The sequence below is a fragment of the Dermacentor variabilis genome, chromosome 3 (assembly GCF_050947875.1).
Source record: "Dermacentor variabilis isolate Ectoservices chromosome 3, ASM5094787v1, whole genome shotgun sequence".
Classification (NCBI taxonomy): domain Eukaryota; kingdom Metazoa; phylum Arthropoda; class Arachnida; order Ixodida; family Ixodidae; genus Dermacentor; species Dermacentor variabilis.
Window position 1 is genome coordinate 189,515,690 of NC_134570.1, and position 23,421 is coordinate 189,539,110.

Sequence of the window (23,421 nt, forward strand, 5' to 3'; positions counted from 1 at the left end):
AAAGTTCGCAATAAGGGATAAAAAAATTTGGTTGTGACAGTTCATAGGGTTTTTTTTTTCTTTTTAACCTAGGTAGGACATGAGGCAGTATGATAGCAAGAGCTTGGTGGCGCAACCAACCGCCCCGTTCCAAAGGCGACGCTCATAACATGGTGCCCACGAAAAAAACGCTTTATATGAGTAGTGGTTCTGAGTGGTCACAAAAATCTGCCGCGTATTATGAAAGCACAACTCTTAACGTACTTCCTCGCTTGCAGAAATTTGCGCACGCGAGGCGGCGCGCTTGCGCGTTCACGGCCCCCATGGCGGTGGTGGAGAGCGGCGGGCAGGCGAGAATCTCGCCCTTTCTCTCTCGATTTTCTCGCGTAACTCAGGGTTGCCAGATTGGGCTATTAATAGCCAAATTGGGCTACTTTTTGTCCGAGTTGGCGTCCGAATTTTCCTTTTGGCTATGCGGCTATTTTGGGCTACATCTTATTCCTGTGTAAAAAAAAGTGAAAATAGTTAAGCACAATTGAAAAGCACGTTGGAATCAAAATGCACACGACAGCTGGCCAAACAAATTGAGCGCGTCTGCTACATTTAAATTTGCAAGCTCTATGCTAGAGAACACATATGCATGTCAAAAGGTCCAGGATCGCGGCCTTTTGATAATTTTTATATATGTAAGCTGGCCTCAGGAATCCGCGCAGTAACGCTACCCGGGCGCGCCAGCGAACTGTCGCCGCCTCCACATGTGAGCTTTCGGCGTCCTACGTTTTAAGCATGACATGCTTCTAGCTCCCGTTGACGCTGCGGCGCGGGTGGCCTCGGCGCCAGAACGGAGGGAGAACGCCGAGCTGTACCTAACCGAAAGTTGCCGAATTTTCAGCCTCAAGCATGGCGCCTACGTGGCAATTCACTCGGACATTTCCTGCCCAAATTTCCCCAGCTCCAACGCATAACGTATCTCTTCCGTTGCCCCACAGCCATCCGTTCCCTACACAACTCCAAACTCTCCTCCTGTCTTTGATATCCCTGCCAGCATCAAATGCCGCCGTCGAACGATGTTCAGCCAGGTTTCGCTCATTGAAACCGACCTTAGAAATAGAATGTCGAACGAGACATTCGTAGCGCTCCTCCACGTGAAGTGTGGCCTGGCCAGGAACGGAGGCTGCTGCAAGGATTTTAAACCGAGCCAAGAATTTTTGTCATGTTTCAGCTATGACATTTTGTACCGACCAAGCAGTTGCACTTCGCAATAAGCTCGTGATGCTTAATCATAACATAGTTTTTTATGTCTATGTATCGTACTAGATTTTGTACCAACCACCATCTATTGTGTTAGACTTTGTCTTGCAATTTTTTGTAGTTGTTCATTTAGTGCATTCTGTGGTGTTAAGGGAAATTATCCTGAGCAGTAAGTAATAATACTGAACGTCTGAACGCATGATATTGTTTAGCGCGTTTATTGCGCCGTGCAATTTCCTGGTGCTGTGGGAAAAATAAAAGAGTGCATTTGCAATGAAGACCGCACGTGCCTTATCATGAATTTGCCTGCGTGCCTGCGTTTCTGCACTTCTTGCACTTGGGCAGCATCTGTTTTCCGGGCCGCATGGCCTCCGTGACGATGCGCGCGGAGGTCATGCGTGGAAAAACTAATATGTAGGTATTATTGCCCAAAGTTTATTCAATATGCTGAAGAAATGACTTGACAGGAAGACAAAGCTTTTTGGCTACTTTTGGCCAACCCAAAAGTTTTGCTTTTGGCTACATTTGAGCTACTGCGGAGGCGAATTGGGCTACCTGTGGTTGGAGCGATCTGGTAGCCCTACTCGCGTTTCAGTCGTTGTTCCTCCAACGAGACTTTCATTTGAGGGATCACCAGCCGTTTGTGCGCAGGCGCGAGTAAGAGCGGGCGCGAGAGACAAAATCTGGGGGCCTTTTCTCCTTAAATACACGACTCTGCCTAGGCACTACGCAGGAGGTTTCTTAGCGCGTATTGTATGCGTTTGTCCCCTAGTTATGCTGGCATCATGGAGTGCGGTTGAGTTTGTTAACGCCGCTGGCTGCCGGGGTGGTGAGGCAGTGGGTACGGACCCACTGCCTCACCATTTGGGGATTATTTGGTGATCGCTGTGTCTGAAGGTTCAAGGTTATGACAGGTGTTGTATAAGTCACGGGTCGCTTTTTTTGTTGCGACGATTGATTGTATTTCTTACAAGCACTGCTCCATGAGGGCACATGTAACCGGCAAACGGAGGCCTCAGGAGAGCACCAGACGCTCTAATAAAGGAAGCGGCGCAGGATCTCCAGTGCACACAAGGGGTAGCGGGGGCATCATAGGTGAAAGGGCGGATGGGGCCGCGGTGGCCGAAGCGTGCCAAGATGTGTTCGCATATAAAATTGTCTGTCCATTTCGCGGACGGCCGATCTTAAACAGCCCTAGCACGCGCAGGCCTCCGCGAGCCCGAACCTACGGACCAGTCCGGATTCTAGCTTTGGTGTGTTGGAGGCTCCGCGAATAATGCGAAATAATGACAAGCTGTTACAATTAGTAAAAAAACGCAATTGAATAAATATAATTACGTCTAGGCGCCAAGTTGCGACGATAAGTTCCGCACTACCACGCCCCACGACTTCTGCAACACAAGTCAGAACTTTGCCTCTCGACGTACATCGGACACACTTTCTCGCGCCTGCGGCGCTGGTGCTGAGTCAGTCATCGTCACCAGGGGCCTCTCACCCACTTGCGCTGAACCGTAGTTGCTAAGGCACTCTGCCTTCGAGATTTTCAATATATGCGGCCCGGACACTACTATGGTCGCAAGCTATGATCCGCCGCAACTGACTTAGCACGAGCGCCGCAAGCCGCAAGCCTCACCAAGCGCTGGAAGACGCAGAGCATGAACAAGAAGCTAAAGAAGAAGATTGCGGAGATCACCAAGAAGGCCGAGGAGTACGCGACGCAACTGGCCAGACAGGGGTGGCAGCAATTCACCGACTCGCTAAACGGCACCCTCAGCACGGCCAGGACGTGGCAGATACTCCGAGGCCTACTGGACCCCAGCAAGAGCAAGCGAGAGAGCAGCAACTCGATGCAGAGGCTGATCCACCTATTCCAAGGCACCGACGAGCAGCTGCTCGAGGAGGTCCGCAAGAAATGCTACGGAACGGGAGAGCCGGAGGGATACCGCGGTGAGTACCGAGGCGAAGACAACCCGGACATGGACCGACCCATCTCGAGGGAGGAGGTCGTCGAGGTCATCAGATCGGCCACCAAGAACACGGCGGCGGGAGCGGACAGAGTCCGGAACTCCCTCATACGCAACCTGAGCGACGGAGCGATAGACCAGCTCGTCAAGTACCTAAACACGCTGTGGCAAGAAGGGAAAGTTCCGGCGGAGTGGAAGCACGCCATCGTCGTAATGATCCCCAAGCCCGGAAAGAAAATCCAGATTGAGAACCTGAGGCCCATCTCGCTGACGTCGTGCCTAGGAAAACTCTACGAGAAAATCGTCACCAAGCGCATCCAGCGGCACCTAGAAAACGGAAGATACTATCCAAACTCGATGTTTGGGTTCAGGGCCAACCTGTCGACGCAAGACGTTCGGCTGCAGCTCGAGAAGGAAGTCTTGACTACAATGCCGAGAAAGGGCGAAAACGTTGCCATGGCCCTCGACGTCAAAGGGGCCTTTGACAACGTCAGCCACGAAGCCATCATGGAGGGCCTCAACAATACAAACTGCGGCAGGAAGACCCACGACTACGTCAGGGACTTCCTCTCGGGCAGAACGGCGACGGTCGGCCTGGGCGAGCTGAGGAGCGGTATCTTTGCAACGCCTAGCAGAGGTACGCCCCAAGGCTCGGTAATCTCGCCCGTACTGTTTAACGTGGCGATGCTGGGACTAGCGCAGAGACTCGAAAAGATCCAGGGAATCCGGCACGCGATGTATGCGGACGACATCACGGTCTGGACCACCTGCGGAACCTTGGAAGAAAAGCGAGCGGCGCTGCAAGATGCGGCCAAGTGCGTCGAAGACTACGTGAAGGAGAGGGGCCTCAGGTGCTCCACCGAAAAGTCCGAACTGCTAAGAGTCGGCAGACATACCACCAAGGCGAAACTGGAGGTCAGCCTCGAAGGACAACTCATCCCCGAACGCAACATGATACGCGTCCTCGGCATGTGGCTGCAAGGCAGCAGAAAGTGCAACCACACCATCGGCCTCCTCAAGAAGTCGACCGAGAACGTGAGCAGAATGATAAGCACGGTCTCCCAGAAGAGGCACGGCATGAGAGAAGAAGACACTCTCAAGCTCGTCAACAGCCTGATCGTCAGCCGAGTCATGTACTCGCTACCCTACCAAGTGAGGACTAAAACGACCGACGAAGAGATTGAAGTCGTCCTGAGGAAAGCCTACAAGACGGCGCTGCACCTGCCGAGAAACACCTCCAACGAAAAGCTGATGCAACTAGGGGTGAGCAACACCTTCGTCGAAATGGCGGAAGCACAGCGGAAAGCGCAAATGAGAAGACTAACGGGGACCTACACGGGGCGAAACCTGATCGGTAGGCTGGGCTTCGAAATAGGAGACGTCGACCGGTACGAGGCCGTACCGGCGGGAATTAGGAAACCTTTACTGTAAAGCTTATACCGAAGAACATGGATCCCAGGCTCCACGAAGGCAGAAGGAAAGCTAGGGCCGAATACATAGAAAAGACAGTGGCTAGAGAAGAGAACACTCTCTTCACGGACGCGAGCATAAGTTTAATAGGAAGCGAGGCAAAGGCCATCGCGGTAGTAATGAACAAGGAGGAAAAGCTTGTCTCGTGCGTCTCGGCCGAGATACGGAGCGTAGCTGAAGCCGAGGAAATCGCCGTGGCGCTGGCGGCGATGCATGTATATAGGGAGAATAAATAGCTAAATATTCTCACAGACTCGAAAGAGACTTGTCGCAACTACATGAGGGGCAGAATATGCAAAACTGCCCTTAGGATCCTCAGAGGGGGTAACCCCTCGGAGGAGGCGAAAATCAAACACAATCTGATCTGGATACCTGGACACGAGGGCATAAGGGGTAACGAGGCGGCGGACGGTCTAGCTCGAGCTAATAGATTCCGGGCTGGGCAGCAGCAGGAGTACCGCGCTAGTTACGCCGGGATCCTCAGTGACAGTTATTCGGAATTACTGCAACACTACAGGGGGACTAGATTCAAGTACCCACCGCCCCATAAAGCGCTGACGAAGGAGGAAGCAACGGGCTGGCGTAGGCTCCAGACAAACACCTTCCCCAACCTTTTCATATTCAACAAGATGTTCCCAACGCAGTATAGGGACACCTGCCCCTGGTGCGGGGCTACACCCACACTCTATCACATAACTTGGGAGTGCGAACGAAACGACGCATTCCGCGATCATAAACCCCCGAGTGCGGAGCATTGGGAGAGCCGGCTCGTCAGCTGCGAACTCGCCGTCCAAAGAAGGATGGTGGAGCACGCTAGGGACGCGGCCAAACTCAGTGGAGCCCTGGACTGAGGGACCACCCGTGCTGAAGAGGCTTCCCTTCGACGAGAAGACAGCGTGAAGAAGAGAAGGCCTCGATCCGCGAGAATTCCATTTTATATTTCAATAAATGTTTTTCTCTCTCTCTACCGCGCTGGCTGTCAGCGTCCGAGGGTAAACAAACTCGACTTCACTCCGCAATGCCGGCACGCCTAGGGACAAACGCCTACAACACGCGCTAAGAAACCTCCTCCGTAGTATCAAGGTAGGGTCATATATTCAAAGAGCAAAAGCACCAATATTTTCTCTCGCGCGCCCGCTCTTCTTCACGCTTGCGCACGTGCGGCTGAGGATCCCTCAAATGAACGTCTCGTGTTCCTCCCCGGCTGCTGGGACATGGCGCGCGCGCCGGTCGGGCTCCCCGGCGAGAGCCCTCACTTTACCGCCCATGTGACGACTTCGGCGCCTGTGATTAGCTCACTCGGGTTTGCGGGAACGCGGCGCAGCAAAAAAATGGCTTCTGTACCCATTCTCGTGCGGCAGAGAATGCTTGCCGCGAAAGCACATTGCGCGCGCTTATTTCCGCAAGTGAGAACGTACCTTTAGACGCGCGTTCCTAGGGTGAGCGTCGTCGGCGGTTTCGTTACCGAGCGAACGAGCACCGCCAAAGTTGAAAGAGCGAACGCGGAGCGAAAAGCGAGACACGAGAGCCACGAACCGCAGAGACCAATGAGATCTGCAACTTTAGTGACGTGCTCAGGGAAACTGGCGTCATGCAGACCCGCCCGACTGCTCCTTTCCTACTGTCCCGTGCTCGCGTCAGCACTCGAACGCGCTTGTTTGGTTTGCCTGGTTTCGCATCGTTCGCGTTTGTTTCAATCGCTATGATTTGCGATCATTTAGTCTAACTGTGCGCGCGACCAGAATTATTTGGTACTTTCTTCAAGCTACGCGGGTACAAGCAATTAAACTCGAACCTTCGACGAGTCATGCATAAAAACCGACGCGCCAGAACCGTAGACCCGTAGATTTCTGATGACCGCGACTCTGCTCGCCGCTAGTGTTGTCCTCGAGGTTTCGCCAAATAAATAAAAAGTTAAATTTGTAACTCAGAGTTTTCACACTGTGTAGTTCTTCTCTATCTCTAGCGTTACAATATAGTCATAATACAAAATAGTGTCAGCCAGTTTTCCTTGTTTTCCTGAACAATGAGCGACGTGACCGGTTGTAGTGGCTCGTCTGTCGCAGCGGCTAAACTAGCTGCCTGAGTAGAGGTTCAGCGCCTCCGCCGATAGGATCCTGTCGCTGAGACTGAAATTCTTTGGCACAAATTATTTCGAATTCAATATTCCTGAACAGCTGCGATCAAAATTAGCATTAGTGAGTCTCGCAATCGTCGGCGAATTTTTTTTCGTTTCTTTTTGCTGCGCTATTCGCGATAAGTGAACCATGTACAATCACCTTATTTGTTGCCTGTTCCGAGTTGTTTGTCCAAGAAAAGCGTGCGACAAACGCTTTTTTTCCGGCGCATAAGGGAAACGCACTCCATCTGCTGCAAAGGTCAGAATGCCACTAAGACGGTTTTTGCGATGCGAACATCTATAGAATACTCCTATATAGTATTGAAATAGCATGCTCAGGCACCGGCCACAAATGTGGAGTTTGTTGAGTGTCAAGAATATTGCAACTATTTTGCGACCTACCAGATTTCGGTAATTCGTTCGTCGATATTCTCAGAGCGGCGTCGCGATGACTGTCCTGTTGAAACACCATAGTTCTTCTCCCGCAATGCTCCCCTGGATGTGGTGTTTGTGTAGAATTTGGAATGCCCTTGAAGAATCCAGTGATTCAACCATGAATGGCGAGTACACCGTGCATAAGGTCTCACCGTATAAAGAAACGGGGCTCATTTCGTGATACTCTGATGTGGGGGATCCAATGCAGCACGCTTTATTATCTGCACATTCACTCCCTGCATGTACGTTAAACGATAGTGCTGATGCTGCAACTATTAAGCAACATTTCACAGGAACTCATGCTGTGTTGACGTGCAGGCGCATCGTCGGGGATTGGAGAAGCAACAGCACTGCACTTCGCCTCCCTAGGGTCTTGGCTGTCGCTGACGGCGAGAAATTTGACAGAACTTCAGAGAGTCGCACAAGAATGTCATGCCAGAGGAGTGCCAGAAGAAAAAGTAAGGTGTTTGGCAGTTTTTATTGTTATAGCAATTATACGGACTCTCTTTGCGCATTTCTTCCGTTACCGTCAGCATCGTTGTGAGGTTCCGTGAAGGGTCGAAGGGCCATAAAATCGTCGCATGTGCGACTGAAAGCGTGTAAGGGCAAGTTGACGATGGCGGCTCTACCTCGCGCCCGCAAGGGAGCAATGCCGGGAGGAGTGGAGGGAGCACAGGGGGCATTGGAGGGAGCGATCTACTTTGGCGGCTGCTGCGTATGGGGCGGCCCTGCGGGCTCTACTTTGAAAGTGAACTGCGATGACGACAGAGTCAAGGCATCCAGGCGCACAGAGGGCCGACAGCTTCGTGTGCGCTGTGTTCTCACCGCTTAGTCCGCGACGAAACGAGAAGCCGCACGAAAGCCAATTCGCTCGATCCTTCTTGCGCGCTTCCTCACACCAGCCTGCTGACAAAAATTTTTGCGCTCGTCGAGTGAGATGGGTTCATGTTTGCTTGTGTACGCGTCGCACCATGCTTGTTAATATAGTGAGTGAGGGAATATTTACAAGTTTATACGGCCGATAAAACTACTATCCTTACTTTGTCTACTAATTTGGTATCCTAATCGGGGCTTCGCCTTACGGGCGAAATTGCAACTTCTTTTTGCCACCAACTGCTTCACCGTTCTTCGTGAGAACTTAGTCTTGAGAAATTTTATAATAGATATCTTAAATATAACATTAAAATTACTGCTCTACGTTGGCACATATTTTTACAGAACAGAGCATAGAGCCTTCCAAAGAGTTGAGTATTAAATCTAAGAGTGGACGCGATGGCTTATAATCGTGATTTTTTATGCGAAAATTTGTTTGAACAGAATTATTCTAGTATACGGCTAGCGCCTTTATTTGGCACAAAAATAAATTTTCTCGCATAGACACCAAAAAAATTCAGCAAGGTCCAAAAATTGAGTAACAGGTACTAACAAAACAGGATTGCATAGTACAAGAGAGTTATAGCTTGAACACATACTTCCTACCCATTCGAAGTTTACCGGGTTACCCGAGAGTGTCCACAACAGCTAGGCTGGCAGCGACAGCTTGTGACGCTGAGTTTAACAAAAGAGCACACAAAGCCCATGCCGCGGAAACCTACCGTATTTTGCTTTCCGGCTGGTGAAACCGTTGGTAGGGACGTATTAAGTGTTCTTGTAGAGTGCTCTTTTCATTTTACATCGACGAAGAAAACGCGCGACACGCACACAGGAAAAAGTCACCGCCCCTTACAGTCCGTGAAGATGGCCGAACAGCGATCCTGTGTGAGTTATACGGAGTGTTATACCATGCAAGTCAAACGTCGCAACCAGTTTATATTGAAAATCTTTTGTTTCACCATTCTTCCACCTTCCGACGCTGCCGATGTGTTTGCGCGTTTGGGGCGCGCACTTCAGTATCGGCTTCTCGGTGCTGCCGTTCAAACTACGCATCTCTGGCGCGCACCTCGGGGTAGGCCTTACGACCAAGAGCCTGTTCACGAGCCAACTCTCACTGACGCTCGCGGTAGGCAGCTTCTTCATCAGGAGTACGCAATACACATGGTCTTCCCATAGTTGTAACTAAGATGGAATATGGGGAACCACTATTCCAAATCTCCGTATATTGGACGTGGAACCTACCACTGGAGATGCGGGGGCAACAATTATTTTGAGGATTGGCTGGATTGGCTTGACGATTGACGTGGCTGCCGGCACTTCTTGCTGGCGCAAGAAGTGCCGGCAGCCACGTGCTTTTTGTATGTCGCTTCAATGACTGGACACTGCTCGCTGGCAGCAAACCCCAAGCATAACAGTTGTTTCTTTCGTGGCAGGATAGAACCAATCGTCGATAAATTCAACGCCCATCAGGCTCGATCGCCGACACTGCACCGTGTGACCGCCGTATAAAATTCGCGTATAAGAGAGCGTTCTGCAGAGGGGGAATGGGCGTCACTCAAACCCCTTTCCACCTGTTGAGCTCTCATTTGCCTTGCCTGCTAGGTCAAGTTGCCCCTTTTAAGGGAAGCCCGACAACGACGGCACAAGGTCCGCATAAACAGCTGCGCTGTAAAAATTATGGGCCATTCTACTCTGTGAAGGTGGATGACGAGCGAAGCTGTTTAGCATACGACACAGAGGTGACAACGAATTTTGAACATGGGTACGGACTCACTTACCGTGATTTTTATATACATTCGCTTCGACGATAGGACCGCCTCCCTGAGGTGCCAGAGAAAACTAGGCACGCAAGTTTAGATGGAATCGCAACCACGGGAGAGTGGAAGGAAAAGAAAGGAGATACGCAAGCGCTTGGAACGCGGACAAAGAGAGGGCGGTGTGGACGTAGACATGGCCGACGTGGGTCAAAGGGTATTATCTGTTCTTATCAGCTTAGTGTGTGATGCGGGTTATATTTGAAGCTAAGATAATAAAATAATTTTTTCGAGTTGGCGGAGCGCTTGAAGCCTGCTTCACCTATGCCGCGGGTCGGCCTGATGTTGCACTATCTTCGAGATGGGCACATGGTTTTTGGTGCACAGACATCGATCCGCTGGAAATGGCCATATACAACTTCGCTGTAATAAACCAGCCAATCAGACAACTCATAAATCAGAGACACTGAAATTGAATAAGCGAGTCCTCAAAACCATAGGAAGTACTATGGGTCTGTTTCCTGTAAGAACGCTTATATGCGGTGGTCTGGGCTATAACGAGAACATAACGCTTATACCGAGGTCGTTATCCAGGGCTCGACTAAGATCGTAGTAATACAGAAGGTAGGCGAACAGAATTAAGGTGAAATAAAGTGAATCAGGGTGGAGTAAGGTTAGTACAACTTAGAGGAAGGTTATAAATTAGAACATGGTATATTAAAGTAGATTAGGGTGGATCAACGTTGGTACTAACTAGAGCAAATTGTATAGAAATGTATAAAGAAGGATAATGCGGAAGAAAGTAGACTACGGTTGGTGCTAATAAGAACTAGGTGGATAAAATTGGAATGCGGGATAACGTGGATTATGATGAAATAAAGTACATTATAGTTCGTAAAATATACAGCAAGGTGTAATAAAGTGGATTGAGGTTGGCAAAAGATAAGAACAAGGTAGATTTAGGAGGATTATGCTGGAGTTGTGAAGGCCTGATGCTTTCGCATTCAAATTGCGTAGAGAAATAAAGTTATAGACAATTTTGTTGTCGTCGGCGAAATCCCACACTTCAGAAAGCCACGGTTCCGGGCCGCCGCGGAAATCAAATGGCTCCTGCGCCAAGGGCGAAAAATACAGAAAGGGGCCCCGCTAGAATGTCGCTGTGGGAGAATGGCTACCCGCGACACCCTGCTAGAAAGAGCCCACGGGTATGCTGCTCGCTCTCGCGCTAACCAATGGGGACACTCGCGAGAGTTCTTACAATCTCCGTGGGCTTGGGCCTCTGATAAGGGCGGCTTGGTGCAGCAGGACCACGCGTTACTAGCGTTCTGAAAAAGGACCAGCACAAGGAACGCGTTCGCTGTAGGTGCAAAGCAACCATAGAGGAGCTCAAATCCGAGACCCTAATAAAGGGGCTGGCCGACGAGAGCAAAAACGTGCACGTACCCAGTGGTGTCTAGGAGGCGGCTCTCTCGCATTCGTTCTACCCAACGCGTCATCCGCGCCGCCGTAACGCCGTGGCCACCGCGGTCTGCTCTACGAAGTGCCACCACTGCAAAACGGTTCCTAACAAGGCCAGCATAGACAACCGTCACGAGTAGAAAGGGAAAGACATAGGGACGATAGAGCAGGTGAATGTCCGCACAACACAAATGCGCCGGGGCATACTTCAATCCCCTATAGTTTTACTCTTTCACGATTTGACAAAATGCTTCAGTGGGATCTTTGCAAATATTTTATGATTTCGTATTCTGATTGACTTCCTGTTTACTAGGTTCTGGTGACAACAGGAGACGTGGTGCACGAAGAGGACGTGGCTGCTGTTGTTCAGAAGACCATACAGAAGTTCGGCCGAATCGACATTGTCGTAAGTTGGATTGCGTGTATAGTGCCAGGGCAATTAGGCGTGCGTTGCCCCATCAGTCATCGTTTGGTGCAATGCGATCTGGCATGTTGACGCAGTAGCGTGAGCACGTACGCAGTCATGGACTTTCACTGGCATCTTGCATACTCCCGACCAGCGATGGTGACTTATAAAAATAGCTCTTGGCAGAAGAGACGTATCGAAGTGAATCTTTTCGGGAGACGTGTAGACTTTATGAAGAGAGTGTTGGGAGGCCTAAAAAGTACGCGTTAGAATTCTAAATACCTGTGCAGTATTTAGCGATGTTCGCGATATGACCGTATAGCAGGAGGCGCAGGCCCTTCGTCAGCGATAGGCCCATGCCAGGAAGATCTGTAGGAAGCAAGTACAAATAAAGGTAGGCACTGGTGGGAACTCTCTGCGTGCTCATGTTGTGTGCTATGTGTAATACAGCATATATCGGCGGGTGCCGACACCAAATCTGTGAAAAGACGCTTCCTTCAGTTGCTTTTTTATGCGTTAGCATTCGGGTGGCCATAGTCCGATAAAGTGTCTGGGAAGCAGCTCACGTGATACACACACGCACACACACACACACACACACACACACGCACACAGAAACTTTGTATACTGTGTATATATATATATATATATATATATATATATATATATATATATATATATATATATATATGCGCGCAAAGTGTCCGAGCTAACTTGGACCAAGATTTTGAAAATCCTATGCGTTATTCAAAACAGAAATCGCGTGGATGTTGTTAGCGTTTATCTAAACTTACAGCACCACTTTCTTACTCATCTTTTTTGAATAACTAGCCGAGATGAATTAATTACCTTTTTACATACAGCTTGAAACGTTCACACGTCAATAGGAAAGTTGCGGCGCTCCACAAATATTGCCCAACCCTGGCGCTTCCAACGAGATAGACTTAGCGTGGCCGTTTTTATTCAAGAAAAACGAAAGCCCATGGAGTTTAAAAACTACCACGTGACGGTGCGCTCTATGCGCCTGAATGCGCTACGATTACAGCGCTCTCAACCGTGCTTTGTAAAAAACATCGCTCGCTTCGCGCCTTTCGTGCAGCCCACAACAGAGGTTCGCGTTGTGCTTGGCTCCGGAATAAACGCCAGTGGGCTCGGGCGGTACTTGAAATACAGCGCGGCTCCCTTTTCTGCGGCGATAATTACACTCTCACGCTAGCATGCTGAGGAAAAATGGCAAGCTCATCAGTTCGAATTTGGGAGCAAGACCCCAACAAGCAAACACGCATTATACCAAGCTTGATACCGTCGTGTGAATTACGCTGGTTGCCACAAATGGAAGAATTGTAAACTGACACGGAAGGTTGCTTTTTAGCTTCCTGTCCATTTATTGTCAGCAGATAATTTGTAATTTCATATTACTTATGTGCCTTTGCCACATCATACAAAAGTTTCACACAGATGGCTATTTTCATGGATATCGGATGTAGAGATTTATTCGCTGTGATATTTGCCTAAAGAATGCGTTCAAACAAGTCGCCCGCTGTGATAATGCAGTATTGGCAACTTTTCAGCACGTCCGATGCAGCTTTTTTAATTACGCAAGACGGCATCTCACTACAGCCCTCAGAAATATCTGCCTTTTGCTCTTCTGGTGTAGATGAAGGTTTGCGGTACACGCGGTCTTTCACCTGTCGACACAAGAATAAGTCAAGAGGTATCAAGTCCGGTGACCTTGCAGGCCATGCCATTGGTCCATGCCGCCCGACCCACTGGCGTCTGAAGGCTTCGTCAACCGAGGCTCGGCCAAGGCTGCTGCTGTGAGCTGGTGCACCGTCGCGCTCACACCAAGTTCGCTTTAATAACGCAAGAGTAAGATCACAGCGAAAATCTTCGACTGGGCCTTCAAAGATGTCGTTCACGTACCGCTGGGCCGTCAGCATGTGTTCAAAAAATATTGGGCGAATTATTCTTCCGTCAAAGATACCGCAACACACACTGAATGACCATTGGTACTGGTTTCTGGTCTGCGCCAGCAAACGCGGGTTCGTATCACTCTAGTAATACGCGTTACGGACGTTGACTTGAGAACTTCTGGAGAAGGTTGCCTCATCTGTGCAGATCACTTTGTCAAGGAAATGCGGTATTTCGTCACTGATCCCAAGGATCCGATTTCAGGAGTAAAGTCACCATTGAAAGTCGCTTTCTTGCAGCTTTTGATGCAGTTGGAGGTGATACGGATGCGTTTCAACCTTCCTAAGAACTCTTCACACTGAAGACCTTGAATTGCCGACCTCACCACTGACTTCACGCAGGCTGGAATGAGGGTCAGCCGTCATGAAAGCCAAAATGTCTCCTGCAGCCACTTCACTGATGTTCACTGATGGTCCCCTTTCTCTGCCGCGTCTTCTTGAAGCTACCTGTTTCTTTCAGCGTCTAGTAACTCCTAGTCTGTTCGCGTTAGGTCTTCGGCCACATTGCCAATTTCGGTTTACCTTGGCAGCTTTCCTCTTGTCGCCCGGTGCCGCTCCCAAGGCTAAGACCATGTTCGCCTTCTGCTCGCTTGAGTACGGCATGCTTTAGGCACTGGAAGTAAATTCGAAACGATTGCCCGGCCCGACAGTAATAGACAGTCGAGCTCACATGCATCTAGCCACTGGCAGAGCGTGGAAGAATAGCGGCGTTGTAACAAATGATGCTCTCTATCGCACAGGTTCCAGGTGAATGTTGCATGTTTTGTGTGTACTTTTTCTATTAAACTTCGGCTTGAACGCTGGCAAAAAGATTGCTCTTCTCGTCATATCGGAATAAACGGCTGATGAGGGCGCGTACTTCGGCGACAGGCGCGAGCGGCTGCTGACGAAGCGCTTTTTCGGAGCGCCGTCGCCAGCCGCCGCCGGTGATGTCAGAGCCGAGCAACGGTTGAAGCCCTTTCTCGTAAGTGAAGGGAAGGCGAGATGCTGGCGATGATTTTACAAATTGCTCATGAGAGCGCTGTAATCGCGGTGCATTCGGGCGCACAGAGCGCGCAGTCACGTGGTATTTTTTTAACTGCACGGGCTTCCGCTTTTTCTGAATGAAAGCGGCCACGCTAAGTCTACCTCGTTGGAAGTACCTGGGTTGGGCAACATTTGTGAAGGTCCTCAATTTTCATTTGAATGCCTGAACGTTTCAAGCTATATTTAAAAAGACAATCAATTTATCTCGGCTGATTACTCAGGAAAGACGAGCAGGAAATGGCACTGTAAGTTTAGATGAAGGCTAACAACATCAACGCAATTTCTCTTCTGAAGAACGCATAGTTTTTTTTTTCAAAATCTCGGTCCAAGTGAGCTGGGACACCCTGTGTATATATATATATATTACGATATCATCGAGCGATGCTCAAGGGACGAGCCGCCGCGAGAACGACGGAGAAGTGGGTCCGTGCCCTTGGCGCGGGCGACTGTCGGCCTGGTGGTATGGCTCCAGGGTAAATACCCTGTACATAGCCTCTTTCATCTGTGTTTTTCCACACGTAACATTCTGGTGGAGGTCTGCGATCCCCGTCCTCACAACGGAGCTCCGGAGTGGTCGGTACATCGAGCTTGTCACCATGCCTCCCGGTGACGAGACAGCCTCTGCAACGGCTTCGGCTTGTCCGAGCGCTCCAATCATCACGGTTGCCCAACATCGCGACCCTGGTGTGTTCTCTGGCCTGGAGGGAGAGGACGTCGACGAATGGATCAAGCTCTATGAACACGCCAGTGCTAATAACAGGTGGGATCCAACGATCATGCTTGCCAATGTCATATTTTATATCGGCGGCACCCCACGCGTGTGGCACCAAACGCATGACGACGAGATAAACAGTTGGGACAGTTTCAAAGAAAAGCTGAGAGAACTGTTCGGCGACCCCATCGGGTGCGAGGAAGCTGCGAGATAGGCTTTTGCGTCTCGTATTCAGACATCTACAGAGCCGTACGTTTCATACATCCTCGATGTCTTGGCTGTCTGCCACAAAGCTAACGATAAGATGTCTGAAGCAGATAAAGTGTCGCATGCGCTAAAAGGCATCGCCGACAATGCTTTCAATTTGCTTGTTTTTGGTCACGTCGTTTCCCTATGCCACCCGTCATGAACCCATTGCCGCTGATGCCTCTGCCCTGAACCTTCGCTACAGCCGCTCTCCCTCACCTCGACGCCATCAGTCTCGTTCGCCGCAACCCCGTCGCTTCTCTCCGTCGCCTACCGCCTCCCGGATCCAGGCGGAAAACTAGGCACTGCAGCTTCTGGAGGTGAAGCTGCGTTGTCCACCCTGCCCTCAAATCCCCTGCTCACGTTACACACGAACCAAAACCTTCTTGACGTTGATGTTGATGGCTATCCTGTCACGGCACTCATCGATACAGGTGCGCATCTTTCTATTATGAGTGCCGCTTTCCGACGACGACTGAACAAGCTCGTCACCCCAGCGTCGGCACGCGTCATCCGCGTTGCGCATGGCGGTACTGTGCCTATCATCGGCATGTGTACGGCACGTGTCAGCATCGCCGGCCACCACACTCCTGCCCTCTTCACCGTGATTTCTCATTGCCCCCACGACCTCATTGTCGGCCTGGATTTTCTCTCCACGAATTCTGCTCTTATTGACTGCTCTTCCAGTACCCTTCGCCTTGAGTTGCCGATTCTCGCAGAACTTTCTGACATACCCCAGTGCCGCCTACGCCCCGCCGGCTTTATTCGCCTGCCGCCAAAATCAATAGCTTATATTGAACTCTTGTCTTCCGCACCAGTCCCTGATGGCGAGAACCTCGTCACTCCTCTGCCCGACATTCCACTACAGTATGACGTTACCGTGCCTCACAGTATATTTACTATTACTGCGAACCGCACTTCCATGCCTATCTTTAACTTTGGATTGGCAAATCAACTTCTACCGCAAGGTATTTGCCTTGCCAACGTTGCTTGTCTCGGCGACCATCACGTGGCAACTTTATCGACCGATGCTTCTTGCAAGCTTAGCAGGCCCACCGTGCCAGCCTCGGCTACCGATCCCAAGATACAGAAAATCGTTGCGACGGACCTGTCTTGTGCGCAGGCTGAAGACCTTTACCAAGTATTATCGTCCTACAGAGATATTTTCGACTACGACGATCGCCCTTTAGGCCAGACGCTCGCGGTCAAGCACCGGATTCTTACTGGCGATACTACTCCTATTCACCGACGACCGTATCGACTTTCTGCGTCGGAACGCCGAGTAATTCAAAGTGAAGTCAACAAAATGCTAGACAAACACATCATTGAGTCTTCTTCGAGTCCCTGGGCGTCAGCTGTAGTGTTGGTTAAGAAGAAGGATGGCACGTGGCGCTTCAGTGTAGACTATTGCCATCTGAACAACATTACAAAGAAGGACGTCTACCCGCTCCCACGTGTAGACGCCGCCCTTGACTGTTTCCATGGTTCCAGCTATTTCTGTTCTATTGATCTTCGTTCTAGATACTGGCAGATTGCTGGTGACGATATGGACAGAGTAAAAACCGCGTTCATCACACCTGATGGCCTATACCAATTTAAAGTGATGCCGTTTGGATTATGCAACTCCCCTGCCACCTTTGAGCGTGTGATGGACTCCTTGCTCCGCGGTTTCAAATGGTCCACATGTCTCTGCTACCTCGACGACGTCATCGTCTTCTCGCCCACGTTCGACACTCACCTTGAGCGTCTAACAGCTATACTTGATGTAATTCGAAAGGCGAAGCTGCAACTTAACTCGTTGAAATGTCGCTTCGGCCACCGCCAAATTACTGTTCTGGGCCACCTCGTTGACGCTTCCACAGTACAGCCTCATCCCGACCAAACTCGCGCTGTCCGAGACTTTGTAGTTCCGGAGACCGCCGCAGACGTTCGAAGTTTTGTCGGGCTATGCTCGTACTTTCGTTGTTTTGATCAAGATTTTGCGGCAATTGCTAGACCCCTCACTAATCTTCTGAATGCGCACAATTCTCATGGGGTACTGCTGAAGCCGCCGCCTTCTCTCGTATCGTCACTCTTCTCTCCTCACCATACATTCTCGCCCATTTCGACCTTGAGGCCCCTACAGAATTGCGTACAGATACCATCGGTCATGGCATAGGTGCCGTCTTAACCCAGCGTCAGCATGGCCAGGATCGCGTTATTGCTTATGCGAGCCGCCTCCTCACACCATCGGAGCGCAACTATTCCATTACGGAATGAGAATGCCTTGCTGTAGTCTGGGCGGTTGCGAAGTTCCGTCCTTACCTCTACGGTCGCTCTTTTTCCGTAGTCAGTGACCATCATGCTCTCTGCAGGCTCTCATCCCAATAAGATCCTACAAGCCGGCTTGGCCGATGGGCTTTGAGACTACAAGAATTTTCGTATTCCTTGGTCTACAAGTCTGGCCGCCTGCGCAAAGACGCTGACAGCTTGTCTCGTTACCGTGTTGACGACCCTGACATATCGCCGACGAGCCACGTCGTGACGTCTACATCAGAGCACTCATCGACAGTTTTGAACACTCTCCGGCCGACGCTACTCTGTTACGAGGGATGAAGGTTACGACGGTACTCTGTACCGTCGTAACCTTCATACGGACGGCTCTGAGTTCCTACTTGTCGTACCTAAACACCTGCGCTCAACCATTCTGGAAGAGCTCCACGACGTACCAACGGCGGGACACCTCGGCGTATCTCGAACCTATGACCGTGTACGTCGCCGTTTTTTCTGGCCGGGCCTTGCCCGTTCCGTACGACGTTACGTCGCCGCTTGTGAACTTTGCAACGACGCAAGAAGCCTTCCCAGCCCCCCGCTGGTTACCTGCAGCCGCTCGACGTCCCTGCCGAGCCCTTCCATCGTGCCGGCTTAGACCTTCTCGGCCCATTTCCGGAATCTACATCAGGAAACAAGTGGGTTGCCGTCGCGGCGGACTACGCGACCCGCTACGCCGTAACCCGCGCTCTTCCGACCAGTTGAGCAACTGATGTTGCGGACTTCCTCATGCATGATATCATTTTGATTCATGGTGGTCCGCGTCAACTGCTAACAGACCGTGGCCGTACGTTCTTAGCCAAAGTCATTGACGACATCATGCGTGCCTGCTCAATACAGCAGAAATTTACCACCTCCTACCACCCTCAAACGAACGGCCTCACTGAGCGTTTGAACCGCACCCTTACAGACATGCTATCTAAATACGTTTCAGACGACCACCATGACTGGGACCAGGCTCTACCTTATATTACATTTGCGTATCTCTTCCCGTCTCGAAACTGCTGGCTTTTCGCCTTTTTACCGCTTGTATGGCCGTGAACCGATGCTACCACTGGGCACTGTGCTTGCGTCCACCACAGCTTCAACTAGCGCTTATGCCCGTGATGCTATCACTCATGCTGACCATACTCGCCAACTTGCGCGCGCTCGTCTACAAGTCTCTCAAGGCAAACAAAAGCAACGCTACGACCTCCGTCACCGTGATGTCCATTTTGTGCCCGGCATCCTCGTGTTGTTTTGGTCACCATCGCATAAAGTTGGCCTTTGTGAAAACTGCTTTCCTGCTGCACAGGCGCATGTCGTGTGCTTCGCCAAGTAACCGACGTCACCTAAGAAATCGCTCTAGCCACGCCCACTAGGTCCTCCGCTGGGACAACCAGTGACATTGTCAACGTCGCCCGACTCAAACCCTACAACTCTCCACGCGTCTCAGATATTTAACAGCACCGTGATGGCGCTTTTGCCGCCGGGGGGTAGAATTACGATATCATCGAGGGATGTTCAAGGGAGGAGCCGCCGCGAGAACGACGACGAAGTGGGTCTGTGCCATTGGCGCGGGCGAGTGTCAGCCTTATGGCCTGGCTCCAGTGTAAATACCCTGTATATAGCCTCTTTCATCTGTGTTCTTCCACACGTAACAATATTGTAGATTCGACTTCAAAGAGGTGCGGCCTAATACTGACACCGTTCACTCGCATTTACTTCCAAATCGCGTCTCAATTTAAAGAAAATATTTAGAAGTAGAAAAATAGGAGGGTCGGCTGCCGTAGATCCCGCTATACGAAAATCCAAAATTAGTTACTCAAGCTGTAATAAAAAAGGAAAATATTGCTACGGAACAGTTTTTGGGATGACGAAGAGGCGAGCAGTGTGAAGACGACGATGACGATGATTAGAGGCTAGCACGGGCTGTCGCCTCTTGGCCAAGTGCGGCGCATGTTATTGTATATATACTTGTGTAATATGGGGATTTATTATAAGACGCAAGAGGCACAGTCTAGTTGCACCGCCAGTACATGAACGCTGATCCCGCGCACAGTCGACACAAGAGCGTCTTCTTCGTCCTCCTCTTCACTACAATGGCCCCCGGGAGAGAAGAGGAGCCACCCTGGCGACTTACTGCGTAGGTAGGATGAGGAGGTCATAGTACGGCTCAGGTCGGTTAACATAAACCGTGTCACGCCCGCGATGTCTATGGTCGAGTGATGGTGTCATAGGTTCTACAACGTAGGTGGCAGCGGAGGTACGGTCTATGACGCGGTAGGGGCCATCATAGCGTGCAAGGAGTTTGGTGAAAGGCCAGGACCAAACAAGGGAACCAGTCGGGAAAACTGGTGTAAGCGCGCCACTGTGAAGCCGCAGCTTTTGACGACCTTGAGCAGCAGCCGTAGGGGTTCGCGTGAGCTGCCTACACTCTTCGGCGTATTTGGCAGCTTCAGACACAAGAGTGCATTCGGAAGCGCCGGGTCGGTATGCGAGCAGTGTGTCCATAGTACACGAGGGTTCTCATTCATACAGCAGAAAAAAGGGCGAAAAGCCAGTTGTAGCTTGTGTGGCCGTATTATAGGCATACGTGACGAACGGCAAAACAGTGCCCCAGTTGCTGTGGTCCGAGGTGACGTACATAGTCAACATGTCACCGAGAGTGCGGTTGAACCTCTCTGTCAAGCCGTTCGTCTGCGGCTGGTAGGCCGTAGACTTGCGGCGACCGGTGCTGCATGCTGCGAGAAGGGCTTGGATTACTTCGGACAGGAAGACACGTCCCCTGTCTCTGAGTGGTTCGCGTGGTGCGCCATGTCGAAGACCGAAGTTCCGCAAGATTAAAAACGCAACTTCGCACACAGAGGCTGCCGGGAGTGCGGCCGTCTCGGCGTAGCGTGTCAAATGGTCGGCACCTGCAATTATCCACAGGTTACCCGATGAGCTGCAGGGAAGCGGCCCGTATAGGTCTATGCCGACGCGATCGAAGGGCCGAGCCGGACAGGGCAGCGGCTGTAGCTCACCAGGATGCCGCTGTGGAATGTTACGCCGTTAGCACGCTGTGCAAGCGACTACGTACTAGCACACGAAGTGATACATGCTGTGCCAGTAGAAACGCTGCCTTAGCCGAGTATACGTTTTCAGAACGCCGGCGCGACCATTATGAGGAGCAGGATGAAAATAAGCGCATATGTCAGAACACATGTGTGTTGGTACCACAATGAGCCATTTGCGTCCATCAAGTCAATAATTTCTGCCATAAAGGGCGTTATCGTGTACAGCAAAGTGAGCAGCTTGGCGACGAAGTGTTCTAGAAGAGGGTGTGACCGATGGGTCCTGGAGGAAGTTTAGCATAGCTGAAAGCAGGGGATCCTTACGCTGCTCGTTAGGCATATCAGCGATGTTGAAGGCGGACACGGATGCGAAGAACGGAGACACTGAAGCCACATCAGAAGGTAGCGGTGATCGGGAAAGCGCATCGGCGTCAGAGTGCTTTCTGCCCGATCGGTAGACAACGCGGATGTCATATTCTTGTAAGCGAAGTGCCCATCGGCCTAGGCGACCTGACGGATCCTTCAACGAGGACATCCAGCAAAGAGAATAGTGGTCGGTGACAATAGTATTGCGTTATCATCGAGCGATGCTCAAGAGACGAGCCACCGCGAGAACGACGATGAAGTTGGTCGGTGCGCTTGGCGCGAGCGAGTATCGGCCTGGCTGCCTGGTTCCAGTGTAAATAGCCTGTAAATGTCCTCTTCTGCCTGTGTCTTTCGCCACGCAACATTCTAGTGGAGATCAGCGATCCCCGTCCTCACCACAGAACACCGAAGTGGTCGGCACACCGAACTTGTCACCATGCCTCCCGGTGAGGCGCCCACCTCTGCAACGGCTTCGGCTTGTCCCTCTGCTTCAATCGTTACGGTCGCCTCACAGCGTGACCCAGGTGTGTTCTCTGGCCTGTAGGAACAGGATGTTGACAACTGGATCAAGTTCTATGAACACGCCAGTACTAATAACAGGTGGGACCCAACGATTATGCTCGCCAATGTCATCATTTATCTGAGCGGCACCCCACGCGTGTGGCACCAACGCATGACGACGAGATAACCAGTTGGGAAAGTTTCAAAAAGAAGCTATGCGAACGGTTCGGCGACCCCATTGGGCGCAAGGCTCCCGCGAGAAAGGCTCTTGCGTCTCGTGTTCAGTCATCTACGGGGCCGTACGTTTCCTACATCCGCGACGTCTTGGCTCTTTGCCGCATAGATGACGATGCTATGTTCGAAGCCGATAAAGTGTCACATGTTCTTAAACGCATCGCCGACGACGCTTTCAATTTGCTTGTTTTCGACAACGTCTCCACTATCGACGCCATCATCAAAGAATGCCGTCGTCTTGAACAAGCTAAAAGCCGCCGTATCACGCGGCTACCCAACACTGCTGCTACGTCGACTGTGAGGGTCGACCACGTCACACCACCACCTGTGACGACGTCACCCGTACAGCTCGCCGAACAGCTCGCCGTGAACGCTAGGCGAGCTGTTCGCCAGCTTTCACCACGACGCCTCCCGATCCGCCAGCAACCACTATTGCGAAGGTCCAGGCCGTCGTCCGACAGGAATTTGAGAACATGGGTCTGAACTCCGTGTGTTCCACGTCTCAACCTAGCGTTCCCCAGTTCTCTAGCGGCCCTCCTCGTCCTCGGCAGTCCTTTTCCACCACATCTCGCCACAGCCGGTCCGATTGGCGTATCCCTGATGACTGGCCGATCTGCTTTCACTGCTGTCGCATCGGCCACGTCGCTCCTCACTGCCGCAACCGATGGCCCCCACCTCTCCAGACGTACGCCGCCGCTTATTCCTGCACCTTTGGACCTTCCGTTCCCTATACCACCCGCCATGAATCCACTGCCACTGATGCTCCTGCTCCGAACATTCGGTACAGCCGCTCGCCCTCACATCGACGTCATCAGTCTCGTTCGCCTGTAAATAGCCTGTAAATAGCCTCTTCTGCCTGTGTCTTTCCACACGCAACAATATCAAAAGGGCGACCGTATAGATATGGGCGAAATTTGACGAGAGCCCAAATAATGGCCAAGCAGTGCTTTTCTGTCACAGAGTAGTTGGCTTCTGCCTTTTTAACGTGCGGCTCGCATACGCGACGACGTACTCGTCATAGCCGTCTTTCCATTGTGCGAGGACTGCACCAAGTCCGATGCCTCTGGCGTCCGTGTGTACCTCTGCAGGTGCTGTGGGATCGTAGTGTAGAAGAATCGGTGGCGAAACAAGTAGGCGACGTAGTTCTTTGAAGGCTTTGTCACAGGAAGTTGACCGCGCGGAGATGCCATTGGTAGTGGTAAGCAAATTGCTCAGTGGTGCTCTGATAGTTGCAAAATTGCGCACAAGACGCCGAAAGTAAGAGCAGAGCAGTATAAAGCTGCGGAGCGCGTTAAGAGTAGTGGGCATCGGA

The 23,421-nt window shown here is 51.1% G+C and overlaps 1 protein-coding gene and 1 pseudogene across 1 annotated transcript in view; both read left to right on the plus strand.

Moving 5' to 3' along the window:
* Nucleotides 1-7,834: 7,834 nt before the first annotated feature.
* Nucleotides 7,835-23,421, plus strand: part of LOC142574959 (meso-2,3-butanediol dehydrogenase-like) — a 46,789-nt gene continuing 31,202 nt past the window's right edge. Inside the window, exons 1-2 of the mRNA XM_075683940.1 lie at nucleotides 7,835-8,026; nucleotides 11,617-11,709. Of these exons, the coding sequence (XP_075540055.1) occupies nucleotides 7,835-8,026; nucleotides 11,617-11,709 (285 nt within the window). The remainder of the gene's footprint in view (nucleotides 8,027-11,616; nucleotides 11,710-23,421) is intronic.
* LOC142576799 (U2 spliceosomal RNA) lies at nucleotides 10,042-10,221 on the plus strand (annotated as a pseudogene).